At 53.8% G+C, this 22,794-nt stretch overlaps 1 protein-coding gene across 2 annotated transcripts in view; it reads left to right on the plus strand.

The window, feature by feature from the left end:
* Window positions 1-22,794, plus strand: part of LOC104642949 (rho GTPase-activating protein 39) — a 55,054-nt gene that overhangs the window by 19,950 nt on the left and 12,310 nt on the right. Inside the window, exons 1-5 of one of the 2 annotated variants that reach the window (XM_075768270.1) lie at window positions 3,183-3,306; window positions 7,045-7,443; window positions 16,504-17,812; window positions 20,997-21,543; window positions 22,221-22,310. In XM_075768270.1, the coding sequence (XP_075624385.1) occupies window positions 7,088-7,443; window positions 16,504-17,812; window positions 20,997-21,543; window positions 22,221-22,310 (2,302 nt within the window). In that variant the 5' untranslated portion in view covers window positions 3,183-3,306; window positions 7,045-7,087. Of the gene's footprint in view, window positions 1-3,182; window positions 3,307-7,044; window positions 7,444-16,503; window positions 17,813-20,996; window positions 21,544-22,220; window positions 22,311-22,794 lie in introns of those variants that run through there. The other variant, XM_075768269.1, reaches the window with a different exon arrangement.

Here is a 22,794-nt window from a genome sequence, read left to right on the forward strand (position 1 = left end):
TGGGTGGTGCTCAGTGCAGAGTGGATGATGAAGAGTGTGAAGGTTGGTGCGGTGGGAGTTTCTGTGCTGCCCTCCCTTCTCCCAGCTGATATACAGTGCTCTGAGGTGCCCGTGCATCCATCCCAGCCCAGGTTCAGGTGCTGCTGTCAGGCTGTGGGGCCATAGGCCCTTGGGGCTGTTCTGGGCTTTATTTTAAGTTGATTATCTTTGTAGTGCAACTCAGCATGGTGTCTGTCCTCCCCTGGGGAGGATTCTCCTCAGCCCCCCCAGGTCCTCTTGTGGAGACCCCAGGAAATGTCAGCTGTGTCCTGACAGTCCCTGTTTCTTTCTTCTTTCTCTCCAAGAAAGGATCTTGGTGGAATGTGCTGTTAATTTTGGCACTGCCCTGACCCGCTCCCGTGGGATGAGCTGCCCCATTGCTGTCAGTTCTGCTCTGGAGCTGGGGTGAATCGGGAGACTCACAACGGCAAGATGGGAGCCAGCAGTGCTGGCACAAGGGCTGGGGAAAAGCCTGGGAACGGCCGGGGAAGAAGCAAGAACCAGCAGAGTCTGAGCAACCAAAAGGCTACCAAGTTTCTCATCTTATGTCTCTCTTTGAAAATACCACTTAGCAGCAGGCTCGGGGCTTTGGTGGTTTGAGTTTCTTGGGTTTTTGTTTTAATTAAAAACACCAAAGTAATGAGATACTTTGCATAAGACCTTTTCCAGGCTCTCTCCTACACCTAACCCACCCAACTTACGGTGCTCTGCTCTGTTCTCCTCTCTAACACATTGCCAGGTTGGGCTCTGCTTTCAGAGGGCTGCCCCTGTTCTGCTCCTGCTGGAGCTGAGCATACGTGCTCGGGCTTTGAGCAAGTGCAGCCATTTGTTCTATATTTTCACAGTCTGGTCTGTCTCCTGCGAAGCAGAGGTTGGTTTGTTTGCATAATGCTTATTTTCGGAAGCAGAACAGTTTTAGGAACAGGCTGACATTATATTTATTTTAGATCCTCTATAATTTTTGTTAGAAGGATATATGTGTATTCAAAAGAAGTTCAGATATATATGCGTGTGTGGGGAAAGAGTTGTTTTGGGTACTCCCTCCCCAAGATCTAAATTACAGCTTTTCTGAACTTGGCTGAGAGAAGGCAGTGAGTGAAGCCTAAATTGACTGAGTCAGCTGGTGGAGTATCACTGCAAGGAGCTGATGCTGGAGACCTTCCTGGAGGCCCTTTGCAGCTCCAGGATACAAATGAGTTTTACAGCCTTATCCTGGCTTTGATGTGCAAACCTGAGTGACTTGGAGCCAGCCAGGGGTTGCACTTTATTGCTCAGCGTCTGCACTGAGTGAGGTTTTTCTAAGGGGAGTGAGTCTGACAACCCACCCATTGTGCTGGGGTGGCTTTGCCTGTTGGGGAGAAGGTGAAGGGGCAAGCACGATCCTCTTAAAAAAAAAAAAAAATTAAAAAAAAAAAAAACACCACCAAACCAAAAACAACTGTGCTGATGTTGGGGTGCTTGAGCACGGCTCAGGCTGCTCTTCAGCCAGGCAGGAGCCTGGACCTGCAGAGGAGCAGCAATGCCAGCAGCTTTGGTGCCTCAGGGATGGTACCCGCTCCCCATTCCTTACCTGGTTTGCCTTGGTCTGCTGCTGGGGCCTCCCTCTGGAGCACTCTGGGTTGTAAACACGGCTTTGTTCTCCATAAGGCTACTCCTGCTCCCTCTCATGGGCCCCTTGGTGTACACTCCGTTAGCAAACGAAGGAAGCTCTGAACTCTCTGTTTGTGTAGGACTGATCATTTCAGATGCCTGTCCCCATCACACCAGCCGCTTGCTGCAGTGAGGAGCCCTGGACCCCACACACATGTCCCTGCCTCTGGCCGGTGTCACGGCACAACCGCTCTCTGAGAATTGTACTTGAATTTCTGTGTGTATCTGATGGCCAAACTCTTCATTCCTTGTCCTCAAGGAGGACCACTTAGTAGGCACTTAGTCTCAGCATTGACACATCCTCAGTTAGATGACATCTGATGATGGGATCTGCCCGGTGCTGGGGCTTCACAGAGGCTTCGGCCGCCCTGGCTTGGAGCTGTAGGCAACGAGCTGCAGCTCTTCATGCGAGGACACAGCAAGGGGGCTGCCCAGTGCAGGGCGTGGTAGCAACGCCTGATCCATGCAAGGTGTGAAGGTGATGTAAAGGGAGTCATCAACACTCCTAAAGCTCACGTTGGCCTGTGGCCCCTCAAGTGCTTCAGTCACCTGCTGTCTAGGAGGGTCCTCTGAGTGCAGCTGTCCCATGTGCTCTGAGTGCAGCCATCCTTCTGTGATATTAAATAGGAGACCATACACTGGCTGCCTTCAGACTCCTGTTTCCTGGAGGAAGAGCTTAATTTCCCACTTTTCTTTGTGTTGGGGCCACATTTGAGCATGCTGCAGGCTCCCTTTGAGGGCACTAGTCTTCAAAAATCCCACTTGGTATAGAGTCATGTTTGGCCAAGAAGGGCTTGGTGCTGCCCCAGCTCTCTGCAGGGCTCATCCCAAAGAAGGGAAGTGGGAGAAAGAGGTGGGATCTTGGCTTGGAGCACAGAACTCCAAAAATTAGAGAATATGGAAGTAGAACAGGGGATCAAGCTGTAAGAACTCTCCTTGTAGCCATGCAGAGGGATTAGGTCACAGCCTAGCGTGAAGCTTCCCAAGGCAGGGGTTTCCTGTGGCTTTCCTTGGGGCTCCGTGCCCTTGGCAGGTGAATCCCTCCTTGAACTGGTGCTGAGCAGCGTGCGCAGGTAATGGGTGGAGAGAAGGCTTCATGCGCAAGGCTGTGTGTCCAGGGGCCATGCTTGGCTGCATAGGCTGTGGTGTCACTTGGGCAATGGTGGCAAGAAAACCAGCTCTCCTGTGGAGTAATGGCTGTTGGACTTCTTGGGCTTTTTCAGCGCTTCCTGCAAGTAACTCTTCTCCTTCTGTTTCTAGTCCTGTTCCCTTCTCTTTAGTTAAAACAATTTTATTCTTTCCTGGATCTCGCACTAACATTTATAGTCTTTGTGAGAAGATCTAATCAGGAGATGCTAGCAGGATGCTCTTTCAGGCTGAAATACCCTTTTTTAAAAATTTTATTAATATTATTTTTATTTTTAATTCCCAGGCTTTGCCAAGCAGGAGTGGCAGCCAGGAGAGACCCAAGCTGTTTTTGAAGGAGCGGGGTTTGCAGATGTCCATCACCTCTGTCCCAGAGACTGGTGGGACAGAACGCAGCAGCTTGGCTTCTTACCTGCTCTGTGTAACACGTCATAAAAACAAGCTGCTGGCCTGCGAGGGCTAAGCCTTCAGGTGGGAACAAACCTGTCTGCCCATGCGAGATGCAGTTTTGCACAAAAAGCCCTATGCTTCCTCCTGCTTTTTGCACACCTGGTGCACTGTCGCCCCACACTGCACCTCGCTGCCTGGGGACTGAGTTCCCTCCATGGCCCTGCCACCCCTCCGAAAAATCAACATGCCCGAGGCGAGTGCCTTCACAGTCAGTGGGGCTCAGGGCGAGCAGCTGGAGCTGTGGCCTATTTGCAAGCTACGAGATGTGGAAAATATTTGTGTATTTGCTCAGGACACAGAGGAAACTCCTGAAATCTCTCCAACAATACTAGAGGATGCACCCTGGGAATGTGGGTTTGTTTTTGGAAGCAAGTGGGGATTTTGTTGAAATTCCTCTGTGTCGCAGGCTCTGGTGACTGAGTGAGTTCCCCGGTGCTGCCGTGATGCTGGTGGGCTGCATGTCCCCACGCTCGGGCTGTGATGGGGCTTCAGTCTGGGTTTGCAACTGGGCCTGCAGGGAAGTCCTGCGCCTCAGGCCATCGAGGCCCAAGAGATGAGATGGACTGAAACCCCCACGGTGACCCTGCCGGTGTGACTGTGACTGGGCGCTGGCAGGAGCGGGTGCCAGCTCTGTGGCTGCTGTGTCATCCAGCGCTTGGAGCTGGGAGGACAGGGAAAAGCATTCTTCAAACCATTCCCAGGAAACTTCTTCTTTAACCTCATGGAGGGGAGTTGGAATTAATTTTTTTTTATGTCCAAGTTATGGCCTTATCTCTCTGCAATCCTGGGTTTATCACGTCTTTCCAGAGTTCCTGATGTTATGTTTGAGGCTTGTGTGGCAGCCTGGGGCTGGCCCTGCTCCAGGAATGTGCTCCTTGCTTTTCCTTTTATTTCTTTACATGTGAATGTGATTGTACCAAATTCTTTGGTATTTCAATGTGTTCTGTGCAGATTTTTTTCCCCTAGTTAAACTCCACCTCAGTCAGCCTCAGCCCCTCAATTTCAAGGGGAGCAAAGAGGTCACCAACCCAAGTCATTCACTTACGTGTCTTTGCACGCAAAGATAAATGTAAGCTTGTTAAAACGGAAGACTATAGTTAGCAACACACGCTCAGTCATGGCCAACTGCCATGAGAAGAATTCGTTATTTTCAATAGCTTGCACTTAACAGAAAATAGCTGACCTCTCCTCTCGCCCGAGGAGAAACAGCACTGGTAGAGCAGTCAGTGTTTCAGAGCTTTGCTAATCCAGTTGCTGGCAAAACAGATCAAAACCACTGTGCTCTTGAACACTGAAAAGGTTGATCACTCAGCTGCGTTTTCATCAGTCAGCTGGGTTTTGCAGGGTTTTTGGGGGGTTTTCCTTGCCAAGTAAATACTCCATAACTACCTCCTCTCTCTCCCAAGCTTGTCCACATATGCGTTTCCATGTTGCTTTTGGTGGGGGAGGTCCCACCATGGCTGCTTTCCTCTTCCAGTGCCTGCTCTCCTCCTCCCCTGCCCTTCCCCTTCCAAGGGTGGCATGCCGTGCTCCCTGCTTTTGGGTGAAGCCCCCCACCTTCCAGCACCGCAGGCAGCCTCTCACCCGAAGCTGCCAACGTGCCTCCTGGGTCTAAGTCCCTTTTCAGTCCCCTGTGCCCCCTTTCCTATTGACTGCCTGTCCTTCTAGTGAGGAGTTATGGTACTCCCAGGTCACCGCTCCTCTTGTGTCCCTGCTGAGCTGTCCCTCAGATCCTCTTTTCCAGTTCCTTGTCCTGCCTGCACTTCTGTGCCGCTGTCTCTGCGGGCAGGCTTGTCTCGCTCCCCTCCCAGCACTGCTGGGCTCTGCTGCTGCCCTTGTTTTCCCCTTTTATGCCCCGTTTATGGATGACACCTCTTTGCAGTTGACGATGCTCTTGATAATGGCAGCGACTTGCTGATTTGTTCCTGTGCCTATGGTTTGATGTTGCAAATGCATGGAAATAATTGGGCTGGCTCTGTGATTCCCACCCCAAGCCGTGGTGTGGGGTGCTGTTATGGCTGTTCACGTTGCACCTTGAATCAAATAGGGTAACTGGTGTAGTTTGGACCAAAAAGTACCAAACAACAAACCACGTGTTTTCTGGACGCAGGGTTTTCTGGGTGGGATCTGCTCACAGGCACACCCTTGGCAGTGCCCTGCCCTGCTCTGGCAGTGGTGGGAGACCAGCTGGAATCAGTGCTGTGGGGAAAGGTGGTGTGCTCTGCCCCCAGCTGCTTGTGGGACCAGTGCGATGGTTGTGGTGGTGATAGCCTGGGCGCATGAGCTGATCTGGCTGAAAACAGACCTATGCTACAAAAAAAAGTGGCTTTCACCCGCATCAGCTTCCCCAGGCAGCCTGTCTGTGGTAGCCTGAACATCAGCCCTCTGTGAGGCTGCGTGGAGGTCAGCATTGCATGGTAGATGTCGCGGCGAGAACTGCGCCTTTTCAGAGGCAGTTCAGGTTTATTTTGGCTTGAACTGACATTGTACCTATGAATTTTGCATCATCAAAGAGTTGAGCCTGCTTTTTAGGAGTGTGTGCCAGACTGCTCAGCATTGAATCCACCTGCAGCTTTCCTGGCAGGGAGGTGTGATGTGCAATTAAACCTCCTCCCAGACTATCGTGGTGGCAGAGGATGCGCTGACCTTCCCCAGAGAGGCAGGGCTGAGCACCAGGAGCCCAGGCTGCTGTTTCAGACACTGCAGCGCTGCCACCGTCAACCCAGACAACCCCCACCCCACCCCGAGGAGCTGCAGACCGGCAGCAGAGGGTGTGCGAGAGGGATGCAACGGGCAAGAGGGATGCGACGGGATCTGCCTTCTCCTGCCGCCCCTCTGGGAATGGCTCCTGCTGCTGTGCCCTCGCCGGCGGGCAGCCAAAGGTTGTGCCAGGGTGAGCCCCTGAGGCATTGAGCAGGAGTGGGTCTCCAGGGTGGCCCTGGACCCCCATCCTTTTCATATAGCTTTTATTAATAACAAAAATAATTTGGGTTAGATAGGGGCAGCAGAGGCATTACGGATCAGCAGCAGGCTGTGCCTGTCCTTTGGGCCACCTGACATCCAAAGGGCCACTGAAGGCTTTGTCCCATCAGCCCAGGGAGGAGGGGAAGAGCTTGCAACGCAGATGGCCTCACCCACCAGTCACTCCCCACATTTATCCTTTGGGCAAGCAAGTGTGGGCTTTGCGCAGGGGCCAGGTGACCCAGAGGTCCCCTCCAGCCCCACAGCATAAGTCCTGCAGGCAGGCACTTGCATGGGCAGGCTGCCCACATTGTTTGGAGCCAGGGGTATGGTCCCTTGAGGTGGCATTAAGAAGAGGGTGCAGCTCCCAAAAGGAAGCAGATCCTGCTTTGCAGATCCTCCCCACTCTGGAGAGCAAGTTCCCCTGCACATCTCGCTAGGCGCCGGCACTCCTGCGATTGCGCCAGCCCTTGATGTGAGTTATCAGAGCATCAGCAGACAATGCTCGCCTGCCCTGTGCTGCTTGTTGCGGGGTGGCGAGTGGTGTGAGCTGATGTTGGGGCTGGGCTGGGGGGGTGACCTCCCCTTCCCTGTGCCAGGGAGCTGCTGATTTGGCTCAGCCCCATCTCAAACCCTTCCCCTTGTCTTCCTCTGAGTTAGAATCTGAATGGCCCCGAGCAGCGCTTTGATCTGCAGCGTGGCTGCCTGGCCCAGAGGCAGCAGCTCTGTAGGAGTCCCAGACAACCCATTTGCCTCAAGCCTCTGGCCCAGACTAACACGGCTCTCGTGTCCCTGCAGCTCGGACTGGGTGGAGATCATCGAGCCCCGCTCCCAGGAGCGGATGTACGTCAACCTGACCACCGGCGAGTGCGGCTGGGAGCCCCCTCCCAACCTGAAGGTGCGCCAGTCAGACCAGAAGCAGTGGTGGGAGCTCTTCGACCAGAACAACAACCGCTTCTACTACTACAATGCCATCACGCGGCAGACGGTGTGGCACCGGCCCCAGGGCTGTGACATCGTGCCCTTGGCGCAGCTCCAGGCCATGAAGCGCAGCTCCCAGCCCGACTGCCGGGGCCAGCCGCACCGTGGCAGTGTCAGCAGCGACGGCAGAAACACCCCTATCCAAATGGCCCTCCTGCAGGAGATGGAGAAGGGCAAGGGGGACTGTGCCACAGAGAAGAGGAAAGACCCTGACAGGTAGGGAGAGCTTTAGCCTTCTCTGTTTCTATCTATGGGTGGTTTCAGTTGCCAGGTGGACACTGGCTGCCCAGCAGACAGGCTGGGAAGCTGTGCTGCCTCGAGAGGGTGCAGCGCTGGGGCAAAGTGCTGCCAGGCCAGCGATCACCACTGCATGCCCTGCTCCTCCCGGGGTACAGCTGTCTGCTTTCACCTCTGTAGTACCGCTTGGATGTCCCTGGTCTGGGCCAGGCCTTGTTTGTGTGAGGCACGGTAAGAACATACATCAAAAGATAATTATTGCTCCAGAGCCCTTCGTGCTAAACAGAGCGAGAGGGGACATGCAGGAGTGTCACGCAGTGATGAGAGCTTTCGGACACTCATGGTGGGGTTTGCTGGGGTGGCTCAGCTGCCATCCAAGGGATTAGGCTGCTGCAGGGTGCATGTGAGCCCGACCGCTCTGGCTCTGTCCTTCCCCACTCGCTTGGCTGCTTGCATGTGCTTGCAGCTTCGGCCAGGGCGGGAGGTGAGGCTGCAGGGACAGAGCTCCTGGGCACAGTTATTTCCTCACATCAAGCCCCAAGTGAAAGAACAATAACGGGATGCTATTTTGTTTGGCTAAGAGATTTTCTTACACTCGAACTAGTCTGACAACAATCGGGGTGGGGTTTTTTGGTATTGAAATTTTACCAGCTTCAGCTGCATGTAAGCATCGCCTTCCCAGTCTCTGCCCCTCTGCCCAGCGCACTGCATGAGGCTGCCCTGTGTCGCTCCTGCCCCGTCTGGGCATCATCCTGCCCTGGAGAAGGTGGCACAACAGCTGGGGTGGCTGTGCAGCAAGTGGGAACTGAGTCATGCTGAGAAGTGCCTCACCCAAGGGCTAGAGCAGAGCTCAGGTGGGCCTGGTGCTCCTGCCATCCCTGCCAGTACTCCATGTCCCCACTGCTCGGCACTGCAGCGACCCAGGCTTCTTTAACAGCTTGGGGTTTGGATTGAGGCTGCCTCTCTGCGTGCCTGGTGCTGGCGAGGGGAGAATAGAAAAGCCAAGATGGTGAAAACCATGTAGGATGGTGATTCTGGAAAATATATGCTCTAGAACACCCTAAACTGAGGTTTATCGCTTGTCTGCTGCCCCCTGCAAGATGCTCCCATATTCACTTCAGATCTGCGTGACTGGGAGACACTGACAATGCACATAAAGTGCACCAGAAAGAGCCCAGAGCTTTACTGGTGCCTGTGATGCCTCCAGCACCTCCTGCCCCATGAGCAGCCTCTCTGAGCTTCAGACCCATCCAGAGGATGATCCCTGCCTGCCAGGAGAAACCCGAACAATGAGAAATGCCTTAAGCTGAGCTGCAGTAGCTCCCAGTTCCCTCCAGTCACCCCCAGTTGACCACAGGTGGGCACGTGGGATTTGCCATTAGCAGATCAGCTTCCCATGTTTGTCCTTCTGCAGCCCGGCGCTCTGGGGCAGCTGGGACGGGCACCAACAAACTATGTGTTTCCAGAGGAGCGAGTGCAAGAGTCTTGGACAGGGCATACAACATCCTGAACTCCACAGGGTCTAAAATATTTCTGCCTCGGGCTCTCAGGAGCCCTCTGCCTCAGTCCGGGGAATGGCTGCACCTCAAGGGATAAGCGATGCCGGCTCTGACCTGTCCCTGGGCTCTTTGGCCCCCTTGGCAGGGAGGACCCCACGCGGACCCCCTTGTGTAGGAGGAAGGGGAGTGATGTGACGTGAGCAGGGGTTTGCTTTACCTTGCATTGCCAGCCAGGCTGGTGCCAGGCAGCATCTCAGGTGTTGCTGCCGGTTCTCCTGCAAGAAAGGGGAGTGGGAAGGTGTCCTCCCTCGTGCCAGCCAGAGCCCAAGTTTTTGCAGCAGCCTTGGGGTACTTTGAGCCTGCAACAAACTCCATTGAAGGGCAAGCTCTAGGAAAGGTGTGAGTGGCAGCTCACTTGGCAGCTACCGGGCTGCTTGGACGTGCGAGGCTCTGCCAGGTCCTCACACCAGTAAGCCAACTGCATTTGCCTCTGGAAGCTGCTTTCTTGGAAGCAGGAGACTGAGCACTGTTTCCTTGCACATCCATCGTGTGTTATCGCTGCTATTTGTGAGCAGGGGTTGCATGTTTAGTTACGGTGTGGAGAATGATTTGCCTACCCAAGCCTGACACCTGAGGAGAGATTTCTTGCCTTTTCTAGCTCATAAAATGGTGAGCAAAGAGCTGAGTCCAAAAACAAGTGTTCCCAGGTGGGATGTAATACCCTTGCTGGGATGTCTGGTCTAATAACAGCAAACACACACCAATCTGGTCACCTCTGTTGTCTGCATTGTTCTCCCAAAGACAAACGTAAGTGTGTCCCCTTCCATCCCTCGGCAGGGCTACAGCTGTCTAAACAGAGCGTGAATACTGTGAGTGCTGTTGGTAGCATTTGACATCTTTATGGGTACCTGCACCCAAAGGCGGTTTCACTTTTGTCTCTAACAGCAGCACAAAGGCTTTGTTTTTCTTCCCTTCGTGTTTGTCATCCCATGATAGATGGAGAGGCCAGAGAAGACCAGTGTGGTCCCCAAGAGGGGCCTCCTGCAAGCACATGCCACAGAGCGCTGGGGGAGGGGATTTCATCCTTTTTTTCAGTAATACTTTGTGGTTGAAGGGTTTTTTTTCTTTTAGCAGACTTTTTTCCCACCCTTCCTCTCTCGTGCCTTCTGTCAGCATGGCTAAATCTGCTGTGCCCGCTGCCAAACCCTCAGCTCTCGGCAGCTTCAAGTGGAGTGGAGACACTCCCCGGGCAGGCGGGTGCTGCACCGCTGCTCCTTGCTGCCTGTTCCCTCCATCTACGTGTCCATCCCACCCTCTCTCACTGCCCCACCGCTCCCTGCTGCTCTCCCAGCTCTGTAAAGCACACCAGCTCAGGTCAGCCTTCTCTAGATACTGGCCCTTGGCTCCCCTGGGTGGCACAGGGAGGCCGACCCTCCCTGGTGAAATGGCAGCTGCTTGCTGAGGAGGAGACACTGCTGCGATCCCTGGAGCCTCCCGAGGAAGCTCTTCTGCCTGTGCACGTGCTTTTGCTCCCGTTTCTGTTTTCAGCTTCCCAGGGCTGTCCAGCCTGGCACTGGCTCTGCTCCTCTTGTCACTGGAGTGAGGACAGCACGTGCCTTGCAGCTCCAGCCCCCTCTGAGCGCTCGGGGTACTAGTGGGAAGGAAGACAGATTTTCTCCAGGGGTGATGGAGAAAGGGCGTTGGAAAGCTCTGCAAAGGATGGACGTGTTTCCTTGGGGACCATGAGACCAGCCTGGGGCTGAAAGCAGCTGGTAGCATTTTGGAAGCGTCTTGTGAGCTACTGCAGCCGCACTGGGGTTTGCCGGAGATCCTTGGGCCTCAGGAGTGAGAAGGGGCTGGGCAGTGGAGGGCTGAGGTGTGAAGAGGACAGTCTTGCTGGGAGCGGAGCTTGTGCACTGGTCTGCAGCATCTGGGCACGCCACTGGTCATGGCCACGAGTGGGCTCTGCCGTCCCCAGCCCCACTGCCCGTGCGGACTGGCCATTTTCCTCCTCTTCCCATGGTTCTCTGAAGGTCAGGGACTTGTTTCAGAGTGGGATTTCCAAGCTTCCCTGGTGATAACAATGCATCTCAAAGTCCTCCAGGTAGAAACCCACAGTCCCTAGGAATATCCTGTCCACCAGAACAGGAGAGGTGGGGGCAGTGGGCTGTGCTGCCCATCCCCTCCTCAGGGGTCTTACTGTGCTAGGAAGGTCTGTTGGAAGTGGAGGTAGAGGGGAAGCATGACGTGAAGGTGGCTGTGAGGGTACTCCTGCCTATTCCAAGTCTGGCTGGCTTCGTCGCAGCCTTAGGTCTCTTGAGGCCCTGTGTAAGTGATCCCAATGTGAAGTTCTCTATAATCTGGTAAGAAGTGCCATCAGGATTCCTAATACAGGCTTGTTTCCTCCTTATGCCGCTGGCCGGGGGGCAGGGTGTGCACACACAACATGCTTTGCACGTGTCCGCAGAGCTCTCCTTGGGGCCATGCAGACCTGGGTTTGGGTGGGTCACCTCTGCAGGGTCTCCATCCCTGCCTCTGGTGTGGGCACCGGAGGCATCGGCAACAGTGCCGCTGAAATACAAACATCCCTGTTCGTTTGCCTCTGTCAAAACACCAGGAAAACGACTGCTGGAAAGGGCAGAGCTGAGGTGCGGGGCCTTTTCTCCAGGCTTCTGGGAGGGAAGAGCAAACAATGGAGCTCTGGGGCCTGGGAAGAGCTGCCGGATACGCTGGGCCTGCTGGAGCTGGGTGCGGGCTGGGAAAGCCAGCGCCGCGTTGCGGTGTTTATATTGGAGGTACTTGAAAGCATTCCTCGAAGGAACCGTCTCGGGGGACTCGGCAGGGTCTCTGCTGCTGGTGGATGAAGAGCACGGCCGAGAGGCTGCGTTGTGACTTTTCTCCACCACTGGCTTTGCTTTCTGTCAGGGCGTTCACTGCTCAGAAGGACAAGACTGAACCTTTTTCCATGCTGGGAAGTCAGGAAGTCCTTGTTGTCCTCTGCTCGGTCTTTTCAGCAGCCTGGGGACAGGGTTGAGGGAAGCTGTATCTATCGTTGATGGCTGTGGAGATGGTCCTTTCAAAAAAGCCGTGTCTTCTCTGCCATGTGCCTCTTTTCTCTGATCTCCAACAGCTGGGGAGGCTCGAGACAGGACACTGTGTCCAAGATGAGACTGACAGATGAAGTGGGGTATGGTACACATTTAGGGGTTTCACTTCTCCATCGTGTTCACTTGCAGATCTCCTGGTCAGGGGGAGCCTGGTGGCTGTGGTCAGGCTGGAGCTTGGCTCCCTCTGCCCTCAGTGACACTGGAGCGGCACAGCTCCCCTCTCTCCTCTGACCTTGTGAGACTCCCCCCGTGCAAGGACACTACCATGGCACAAGGAACGTGCTGGAGTCCCACGCCAGCCCTGAATGCAAGCTCCTGGGTGCAGTTCGCTCTGTTGATGTAGGAGCACCTGTGGGCACACAGCGGGCACTGGGGCAGCCCTGGGAGGTACCAGCGAACCCCTGGCAAACGCTTCAGTACCTGAACCGGTCTTCCCATCCCACGTTGCAGCTGGGGAGGAGCTGTGGCCTGGTGGCCTTGTTTGTCTCCTGCCTCTGCACCTTTGCAGCCCACCCTGCTTGGCCGCCCTGTTGTGCAAAAGATCCCAGTGCTGTCATCCTGAGAGCTGCCCGAGCACTACTGGGCTCTGCCGGCTCCGGGGTTCCAGCAGTTGGTCTGAAACAGTCTGGGGTGGGCTGGGTCCCAGCGCGAGCTTTGCCCCTCAGCCTGAAGGAGGAAATGTGAGTCTGTGGAGGCAGCAGAGTCTGTTTCTCTGGCCCCGTTGCCCATCAGGGTGCAGACTGCATGTGCCAAAAACCTGCTGCCAGGAGCCTTGCTGCTTGCGGCAGAACCGTTTGCCTCGTTGCCTTGCCGCGGCCGTCTGTCTAACCCGTCCTGCCGGCCAGTCCCAGGGTATCTGCGGAACAGGTGCAGGGAGAGCCCCGTGCCAGCGTGGAGGTCCTGCCGCTCCCCGCCACGTCCCACCCGCGCGGCCAAGCCCGTGCTGAGGCCCCACCCTGTCCTGCCGTCCTGGGCAGGGCCAGGGCGTGGGACGCTTCCTCCCGCCCCGGTGAAGTGACTTGGGGCAGCGAGGAACTGTTGCTCTTCGGGGCGGCCGTCGCTCTCTGGCTGGTGCTGGGTCACAGGTAGGCAGCTTGTCCTCTGGGGGAGGCCACGAGCAGAGCACCCCCTTTTCTTTTCCAGATCAAATCCCTTATTTGCCCTCATCTGAGGGCCAAAATTGGGGCTTTGCTGTTTTTCACAGATGCAGGGGTGGAGTTTGTCACCAGCTGGGGTCCTACAGGACCCTAAAATCATAATGTCATGCTGGGGCAGGAGCCCATCTCTGGTGGCCAGGCTGGTGGTGCTGCTCAGATGCCCAGCCCCGCACCTGAGCAGGGACAGATCAGGACGTGCTGAGTGGTGCCGTGTGGGTGTGAATCGGGAGAGGCACCGATATGAGTGATCGGGCAGGAGGTGGTGCCACTGCCGGCTGTGCAGGCAGGGAGAGGCTCCTCACTGCGGCCCAGAGGTGAGCGAGGAGGCGGCGGAGCTTCAGGCTGAGTTCCTGCTGCTCCCGATCAGTGGGGGTTTGGTCAGCACCGGAGCAGTGGGCACTGGTGGGCCCGCTGATGCCAGATGGTACCGGCACACACTGAGCCTGCACGGGGGGACGAGTTTGGTCGTGCCGTGCTGACGGAGGTGAGTCTGCCAAGCCTTGGGTGGTTCAGCTGTGCATGGAGGTGGCTGGCGGTGCAACGTTGTAGGTCAGGGAGAGGAACGTCCTCAGGAAATGGCTCACGGCTGTGGGGTCCAGCACCTTCTCACAGGGCGATTTTCCAACCCTGCTGCAGCTGGGGGTCTCTCAAGGCAGGGGGACACACCTGCAGCTCAGGGGCTGTGGCTCTTCTCCCCCAGGACCTAACAGCTGGGTAGTACTGGTCCAGATGTGATGCCGCTCCAGCTGTAGCGTTGAGTTAAAATCACTCCCACATGATCACTCCTGACCTGTCCCCCGAGTCAGGAGCCTGTGAGTGGCTCTGTCCTGCGTGTCCTTGGTACGGCCCTTTGCCAGGCTTGTTCCCCTGCCACGAAACGAGCCGCTGGTGCAGCCAAGTGGAGGGGTAGGTGGAGGGGTGTCAGAAATGAACCTTTAAAGGCCTACCAAATGTTGCGGCTCTGGTTCTTCCTGTTAGTCGAGGAGCTCTTCGAGGAACAACCGGGTCTTCAGCAGCGCCTGTGCTTGGGATCGGGGCTTGGCCGCGTGCAGGAGGGACGCGCCGGTGTGAGGAGTGGTCCCCGCAACCCCCAGGGAGGGATGCCTGGTGGGTTGCAGGGCCACGTGTCCTCACAAACGCCAGCCCCATCCTGCCGACACTGCCAGCTGTTCCCTGCTCGTGTCCTCACATCACACCTCTGGGAAGAAGCACGCAGAGGGCAAGCTGCTGGTGGCAAAACAGGAGTGGGAGAGCAGGAGCTGTGCTTGGTGGCAGCTTGGGCAGGTGGAGGGAGGCCAATCCCAAATCCCTCGGTGTTTCCCAAGCTCTTGGGACATGGCTCGGGTCCGTCCTAGGCTATGACGCTGCGAGCGGGAGGCGGTGGCTGGGGGACAGTCCTCCTTCATGGTGGTGGCATCTCTATCTTCAGGTAGTGTCAGGACCTCCCAAACCCTTTGTGCCTTAGCGGGAGATGCTGGGGAGGTCCCTGGAGCCGGGAGGAGCCTGGGATGGGAAGCAGAGGATGGCGGCCTCTGTTCACCTGGGTAGTTACACAAGGCAGAGCCGTGTGCCTGTCGTGGAGAAGGAGCCAGGCCCTGCGAAGGCGGTGGCGCAGCATGGTGCGGCCAGAGGGCGGCGAGGCCTTTGGACCCTGGGCCAGGAGCCAGGCACTGCGCCCACGGCGGGGCAGCACTGGCCTCACCTGGCGCTGCTGTGCCGAGGTGGGATTCACAGTGACACAGTGTCATTGGAGAGTGTGCTTTGCCAAAAATGTGGTAAGCGGTGGATGGGGAAAGGGGCACATCACCCCCTTAGGAGCAGGGTGATCGGGAGCAGATGTGGGATGTTGGGTGTGGGGCAGGTGAAATAGGGCACCCAGAGTGACGTGGGACTGCTGCCGTGGGGCAGACGTGTCCTGATGGAGTGGGGTGTGGGGAGAGCAGGGTGTGTGCAGGTGCACCGTGCCAGCAGGGGAGCCCTGGGGGCAGGACAGGCAGAGCACCCCCGGGGAAGCCATGCTGAAGGAGGCGGCTGGGACCCAGCAGGCGAAAGGTCTCTGGAGAGCAGGAGCAGAGGGCAAGGGGGTTGGGATGTCCTGATATCTTGGGGCTCGGCGGGAAAGGCACAAGTGGAGGCCGGCATCACTGAGAGTGGGTGCATCTGCCAGCGCAGGGGCCACGCAGGACAGGTCAGCGGTGTGGGATGGGGAACAAGCGTTAAGGTTCAAAGAGAGCAGAATGGCTGTGAAGGTGTTACAAGAACATCTCCTGTCGCAGATGGGGCAGGCACAGTGCAGCCTCAGGTTCTACCCAGTGACAGCTGGTAGCAGGTACATGGAGGGAGGGCACAAAATGAGGCCAGGTTCAAGGGGACCTTCCTGGGGACAGTGAGGCCTTTGATGACCTGGAAGCTCAGGCTGGTTTAACAGCCTTTCCTTTCCCTTTTCCTCAGAGCTCACAAATACAGACCGGCCATAGCCGCAGCCTGACAGCAGGTTGTTACTACACTGCAGAATGTGCCTTTGGGACTGGGATGTTGGAGTGGGCACATTTGGTTGGGGGGATCCCGAGTACCACCACGGGTCAGAGGATACTCCTAGCAGAGGAGGATTTCAGAGCCCTGAGAGCTGAGCAGGGCCAGTGCGTTTGGCCAAGGGAACCAGACCTGAGGGTGTCTGTACCGAACCGGGAGGGTGCTCTACACAGAGGCTTGGTGGGTTGTATGGGAGCATAACACATCCTGTGAGCTGAGGAAGTCTCCCGTGTACACCTCCCATAGACCTCATAGGTTTTTCTGCAAAATAAATATGCATTTGTAAACTTAGATCAAAAAAATAATGTGGTCTGGAAGGGCTGTCGTCATAGTTTCACAGTCCAAAGACAGATACTTGGGATTATTTTCCAGCTCGCTGTGGTCCAGAATAGCTTACTGGTCTTCAGCTGGTTGCTCTGGGTGCCGTGCTAGCTAATGAGCCTTGGGAGGCGTAGGTTGTTTCCTATCTCTGTGCTGCTGATACCAGGCAGGTTACATTACAGTATGATGAACTTGTTTCATCTCGTTCTGCTGTTCATGACTCAGAAATTTATCATGTGTCTAACAAGGATATGTTTCTGTTTCAGGAAGGGGGATCTCCAGGAAAAAACAATGAGGGGGTGATGTAACTGTTTGGGGAATCTCCATGTGCTTTGAGACTAACAGTCTGGTATTTGGGTAGAAGATACTTCAGTTAATATAATTTTGAAATATGTCCCTGTATTTGTATCTTTCTTCCTTTAGGGAGACACCTACCCACTGGCAGCCTCTGCCAGGCACGAAAGCAGCCATGTTGGTCAAAGTGAACAGTTTGAGGCAGATACAGAGCTCTTCAAACAGTTCTCTTCAGCTGCAGAGTGCTCCAGAGGCCAACAGCCAAAAATCTCTTTTAAAACCAGCCATATATGCTCAGCCTCAATCCACGTCCCAGAGCCCTGGAGCCTCAAAGCAAATGCCTACAGGAGAAACGCAGCCATCTATGCAGATCAAAAAGATGGAGAATGGTGGGTTTTGTGTAGTGCTGATGAATGGTCCAACTTCTCAAACACCTCCAAGGAGCCAGACAGGAACCCCCCAGCCTGCATCCCCCAAGTATGCCTCCCCTGCGCCTATATACGATGAGCCATCTTTAGAGTCTCCAATTTATGATGAGCCACCGGTAGATATGGACACTGAGAGCATCAGTATGAGTGGGATGTCTCCACCAAGGTCACCGAGCAATAGCTTAAAAAAGCAGCTGCAACCAACAAAATTATTACAGCATCCAGGCATGCAACAGCAGCAAGCTGCAAAGAAGCATGCAAGAAATCCCTCTTCCACTGAATACAGCCCGGCTGGCAGAGAATATATAAAACACATGGTCAATGTTGACCAGTCTTCCAAACTCTCCCACTCCTCTGCTGCAACAGCTGATGCCTCTACTAAACTGCCCGGTCAGCTTTCTTCAAAGGACAGCTTCAAGCAGTCTTGGAGGATCTTGGAAGCCAACGTTCTCAAGAACATGGAAGCCCACCACAGTCGGCAGAACAGCCTGCCAACTCAAGAGTACCCAACTGGTATAAGCCATCAGGATTCTGGTTATTCAACTGGCCCTTCTCCAAGCTTGAGAAAAAAGAAAGGAAGGAGGCAGGGGACAGGTCAAGGAAGACCTGGCTCTGTGGGCAGCAGCAGCGAGCTCACAGCTTTGAATGATAAGCTGATTGCCGAGATGCGTGCTGTGGTGGGCAGGTCAGCAGCTTGCAGGGGAAGCAAAGCCAGCCTCGATGCTGAAAGTCTGGAGAGTGGCATCCCGTCAGAGAGCAGCAAAGTCAGATTTCAGTCCGACCACTTGAAAAAATGCATCAACCGGAGCTCGAGGGATGATGTCTCAGCTAGTAATAGATCCCTGTATAGACAGGGCCTGGAAAGCAGGGGCAGCTTTCCCAGCGATGTGGCTGCTCCACAGGACACAGTGAGGCAGAAGAGGACTTTTGAGAAAATAGACTCTTTAGAAAAGAATGTGACCAGCCAGACAAGTTTGGCTTCATCAGATGCTACGCGCCACTCCTCCCAGGTACGTCCCCATCCACACCACGTTAAATCGCACGCCTTCACTGGACTGTCGTGGTGCAGGGCCGAGTACCTGCTCTGCTCCTGGGTGGGTTTATTGGATGTGCTGCAGGCACAGATGTGTTCCACCTGCAGAATAGCAAACAGGTCACAAAGCTTCACAGCTTTACAGGTGAAGACCCCATTTCAGGTCAGTGGCATGAGAGGAGGGAGGATTGTGGAGGGGCTCGTGTCCAGCAAGGATGGACATGCGCTGGGATGGCCATTGTTCGTGGGGTACAGGACGCAGGCGTCACAATTTGCGTGGCCACATGGCAGCGTTTTCTTTTTTTTTTCCTCTCTCTTCTTTTGCTAATAGTTCCTCGTATTCTGTTCTCCCTTCTGATCATTCCTGAGCATTGAATGGAAATATTCAGAAAACTGGTGACAGTGACTCTAGCATCTTCTTGTTGGAAATAGCTATTTTAAAGCCCAGTAGTGTGCCTGCACAAGTGGAGTAGTTTTTCTCTGTAACACAGCACTTCTGCAGAATTTAGTTTGCCATCTTTTCTCCTATTTGGATTTGAAGGAACCTCCTGCTTCATGGGTTTAGTTCAGATTTACGTTCTACATAGGTAATTTTGTATCCCATGAAGGTTTTGTCCTTTTTCTCTTTGCTCATTCTTCCAGTTATTTCACTCCTCCTGAACAACCTGGGTCTCTGCCCCTCTTCTGTGAGGCAGAGCTGACAACAATCCTCCAGTGTGATAAGTGACTGTTTGTTTTAACCCTTTGCTCTGTCTTTTCTCCTGTTTGCTGGTCCACGACCTTTTCTGAAGAAACTTGGTAAAGCTCCTTGGCCATTTCAGATGGCTCCAGTAGACCTATGAGGTGTAACTTCTCTCTAAAAGCCAGGCTGACACCTCCCAGCTGTATCAGAGTTGTGTGTGTGTGTTCTCCTCTCTACTGCAATTTCTGATCCATAGTGGCTGGCTTTCACCTGAAGCCCTTTTCAGAACTGATGTCATCTTCCTGCGTTTTCCATTTTTCAGGCACAAGGCCAGTTTGAGATTATACGACTCACATGTTTCAGTGAATAGTTCAGCAATTTCCTTTCACAGCCTCTTTAGACTTGTTGGAAGACTGCAATCTGATCTTCAGGATGTGTTACACCTCATCGCATGGATGGGGACAACTGGGACTTAATGTCTTGATTATGCACAAGAGATGGTGGGTTGGGGACAGGCTGTGAATGGCCTTGAAAATGAAGAACAATAATTAATGTGTGGTAGGATGAAGAAGGAGAATACAGTGGAAGATGTAAGGAGATGGGTGTTGTGGTAAAGGCAATGAGTCAATAAATAAATACTCTATTTACGGAAATACTCTGAGATGGAAGTCCAAGTAAGGAGAGGGGAGGTTGCAGAGAATACAGCAGCAAAATCGCTCCTCACCTGAAACCGGCAGCGTGTGGCTTGAGTCACCAGCAATATCCTGTGCCGGGCCCGCGTGGCGGAGAGGAGAATTGGGAGATGAGGAAACTCGTTATCTGAGGAGGGTGGGCAGAAGGTCTAGGACATGCTGAGCAGAGGTGGATGCGTACTGTCAGCACAAAGATAATAGCTGGGTAGTTGTGTGAACGAGATTTGGGAGATAAGCTTGAGAGAGGGGAGAGAACCAAGAGCCTGTTGAACCTCTAGAGAGTATGAGGAGGTGGATCCTCAGAAGTAACACGCTGAAGGAGCAATTAGGGTGATAGGAGGAAAAGCAACCCTGGGCATGGAAGGTGGGTTGAAGGAGACGGAGGATGGAGATGGCAGAGAAGAACTGCAGGCAAGGAGATTTAGGCAGCATGTTGAGTGAATTCAGAGAGAGTGAGGAGGTAGAGGGGTAACTCAAGGGATAACAATCAAAACGAGGTAGAAGAGCAGGAGAAATGGTTGTGCCCCAGGCTGGCAATAGGAGGTGGAGTGCGATGTGTGCTAATCCTGTCATCCACATGTAGGTACATGTTGGGTGTAAGGTAGGGAAGGGTTGGACTGCGCAAGCCTCTGTCCTCAGTTCAGCAGTTCCTCCTTACTAAGAAGAAAACACTTGCTCTGAACGGTTAAAAATTAATGTGTGTTTTGGGGTTGACTGTAGGCCAGGACTGGAATAGAGTGTGGCACACAAGCTAAAAGTGGTCTGCAAAGAAGGAAAATGCATGTTTTAATTCACTTTTTCCACTGCAAAACCAAAATTTACAGGATTTCTGTTTCTTTGTCTTCCCTTAAAACCCAAAAACCTCAGGATTATCTTGTTTGGCTTTTTCCCGCTTGCTGGAGATCTCCTTGGAGAGCGCAGAGTGAAGTGTGGGCTGTTTAGCTCTTAGTTGCAGTATGTGGGAATTTCAAGTGTAGCAAAAAAGTCTGTTTGCTAAAGCAACTTGGGTGTTTGAGTTCAGTATGTGTCCCAGGCTGCCACTTCCATCCAAAACAGAGAATTCTGGATGGGCAAAATAAGTGTCTTATTCTCACAAGTAGTTATTATGTATCAATTTCTTGGGATCGGTACTATCAAAGCTCTAATTATGGAGTTATCTGTAGTGATTACTGGGGAAGAAGGATGGGTAAGAGCTGCATGTAAGAACTGCATACAAAGTCTGGAAGGAAGGAAAGTCTTTGCTGCTTATCTCTGTAAACTTATGATCAGTGGACTTGTCCCTGGAGCTAATGAGTTTGATTACTGCAGATTGCAGGTGGGGAGCAACTGTCCCTAGCTCCCTGAGAAGAAAACACAACCCTGTGGCTCTCTTATCTCTGCCACCTCCTGGAGTTCCTCACCCACCTCCCGGGCTCCTGTAGCTCTGTGGGAACTGAGAGGTGAAGAGTGGGGAGAAATGTGGCTCCTTGGTGTGTGCCACAGAGCTGTACCGCGGCTCTGGGAGTCAGTCCTGCTTGGGCTGTCCCCGGGAGCTCTGGGACAACCTGGACATCAGCCCTGTGCCTCTGTGTCCCAGCGCTTCCCTTAGGGACAGCATCTGTGTGCAGCTGTGCCAGCCAGGCTACTGCAGAACTGCAGATGTCAGCCACCGATTCTGCACAAATCGTGTTTTGTACAGATTCACCACTTTGCAGTTGCTGGTAGCTTTATGACTCGCTGTCAGTAATTTTCCTAGCAGGATAAGGAGCCATCTAAGCTGCTTTTAACACATCTGTTCTCCATTGCAGCCCGGGACAATAGAGTTGGACCCTAAGCAGGAGAGCAGCAGCCAGCCTGGCAGCTGCGTGGGATATCATTTCCCTTACAATACTCTACGGAAGCCCATCTCTCAGAGCAGCATGGCAGACTGGGCTTCTAAAAACCTGAACATGCACACGCAGGGCATCTTCCGCCGAAGGATCTCCATCTCCAACATGCTGTCCTGGAATGGCGGCTCTATCAAAAAGCCAATGCTCATCACTAGCAACCGCACCATCAAAAAAGAGGCGTGTGAGATGTTCAAACTGGTGCAGAGCTACATGGGAGATCGTCAGACTCGCATGGACCGGAATCACGTGGCATTGGTCACGGTCACCAAGTGCTGGAGCATGCAAGGTCTACGGGACGAGCTGTACATACAACTGATCCGGCAGACAACAGATAATACATGCTACCGGAGTCTGGCATGGGGCTGGGAACTGATGGCCATCAGTCTGGCCTTTTTCTCCCCATCACCCAAATTTCAGTCTTATCTGGAAGGTTACATTTATCGCCACCTTGACAGTGACGAAAACAGTAAGTGCCTCACGCACACCTGCTCTGTCCCCAGCAGCATTCTGGTGGGTTGAGCCACTTACTCAGGGTTGTCTGGTTTTTAAAAATACAGGTAGTCACCAGCCAGTGCTGCAGTTTCCGTCTGTGAGAGCACCATTCCTTGGCTGCCACCAGCTCATCTCCCTGCAAGTCTCACTTGTGCCTGGCAAAGAAATGCCAGCGCTAGACTGTGCTCATCTCGCCGGTCGGCACGGCAAGATCAGCACTGAAAAGAGCTGATTTGGACCCACCAAGGGCAGCGTTTCTGTGGGTTCTCTGAAGACATGATTTGCTTCAAAGTTCCTTAAAGCAGGCAAAACAAAAAAGGATGAATGTTATAACAGAATTTTTTGAGAGCTATTGCAAACATTACGAGCAGGCCTTAGCTTGGCAAATATTCAGAGATCCTGAAGTAAGGTTCTTCAGGTACAATCTTGCTGCCTGGAGCCCCTTCTCAACTATTTGGCCATTTGGATAAGCTGAGTGATGTTCTGGGCCCCTCATTCGGGTGCGTTTGGAGCTGGCTGTGGTACAGGACTGTTCCCCAAGCAGACCTCCTCATGCTGGAGTTAGGCTGGCTACCATGTCTAAGGGCGGTTCTGGGCTTTGGTATTTTATCATTCCACAGTATTAATCCAGAGCCTCTTTTGAATTTGCAGTTGCCCAGCGCATCAAGGAGCTTGTGGATCTGAAAAACAAGAAGAACTCAAAATCCAGGAAAAAGAGGAAACAGAACACCGAGGATGAAGGTAAAGGGAGGCAGAGCATACAGGGAGCCAAGAGGCAGGACTGCGCTGGCCTCAGGCAGGCAGGGATGCCGAGCTCTGCTGAAAATCAGACCATTTCTTTACATGAATAGACTTAGATTCAGGAAGCTTTACTGCGGGTGGCTGGAGCGAGAGGTGTGACTGGAGCGTGGCTCGGCAGTGGGCAGCATTGGCACGGGTGGCAGTGTGGCAGCAAGGGGGACCCCTTTCACTCACAGTAGCGTGAGAAAGGGGATTTTAATTTGGGTGCAGACCTGGAGCTGTAATTCAACTCGTCTGTTTATGCCATGGAGTTTCCTATAGCACGTTCCAGTGCTAAAAGTTGTACGAGCCAGTATGTGGAAAAGAACCTGTCTTGACTGTAGGAATGGATTTTGTAAACCACCACCCAACCTGAGGGCCTTCAGGGAGGACACCGATATCTGGAAAAGAGCACTGCCTTTTTCTCTCCAGTACTGGCTTCCCC

This window comes from Balearica regulorum, chromosome 16 (assembly GCF_011004875.1).
Source record: "Balearica regulorum gibbericeps isolate bBalReg1 chromosome 16, bBalReg1.pri, whole genome shotgun sequence".
Lineage (NCBI taxonomy): Eukaryota > Metazoa > Chordata > Aves > Gruiformes > Gruidae > Balearica > Balearica regulorum.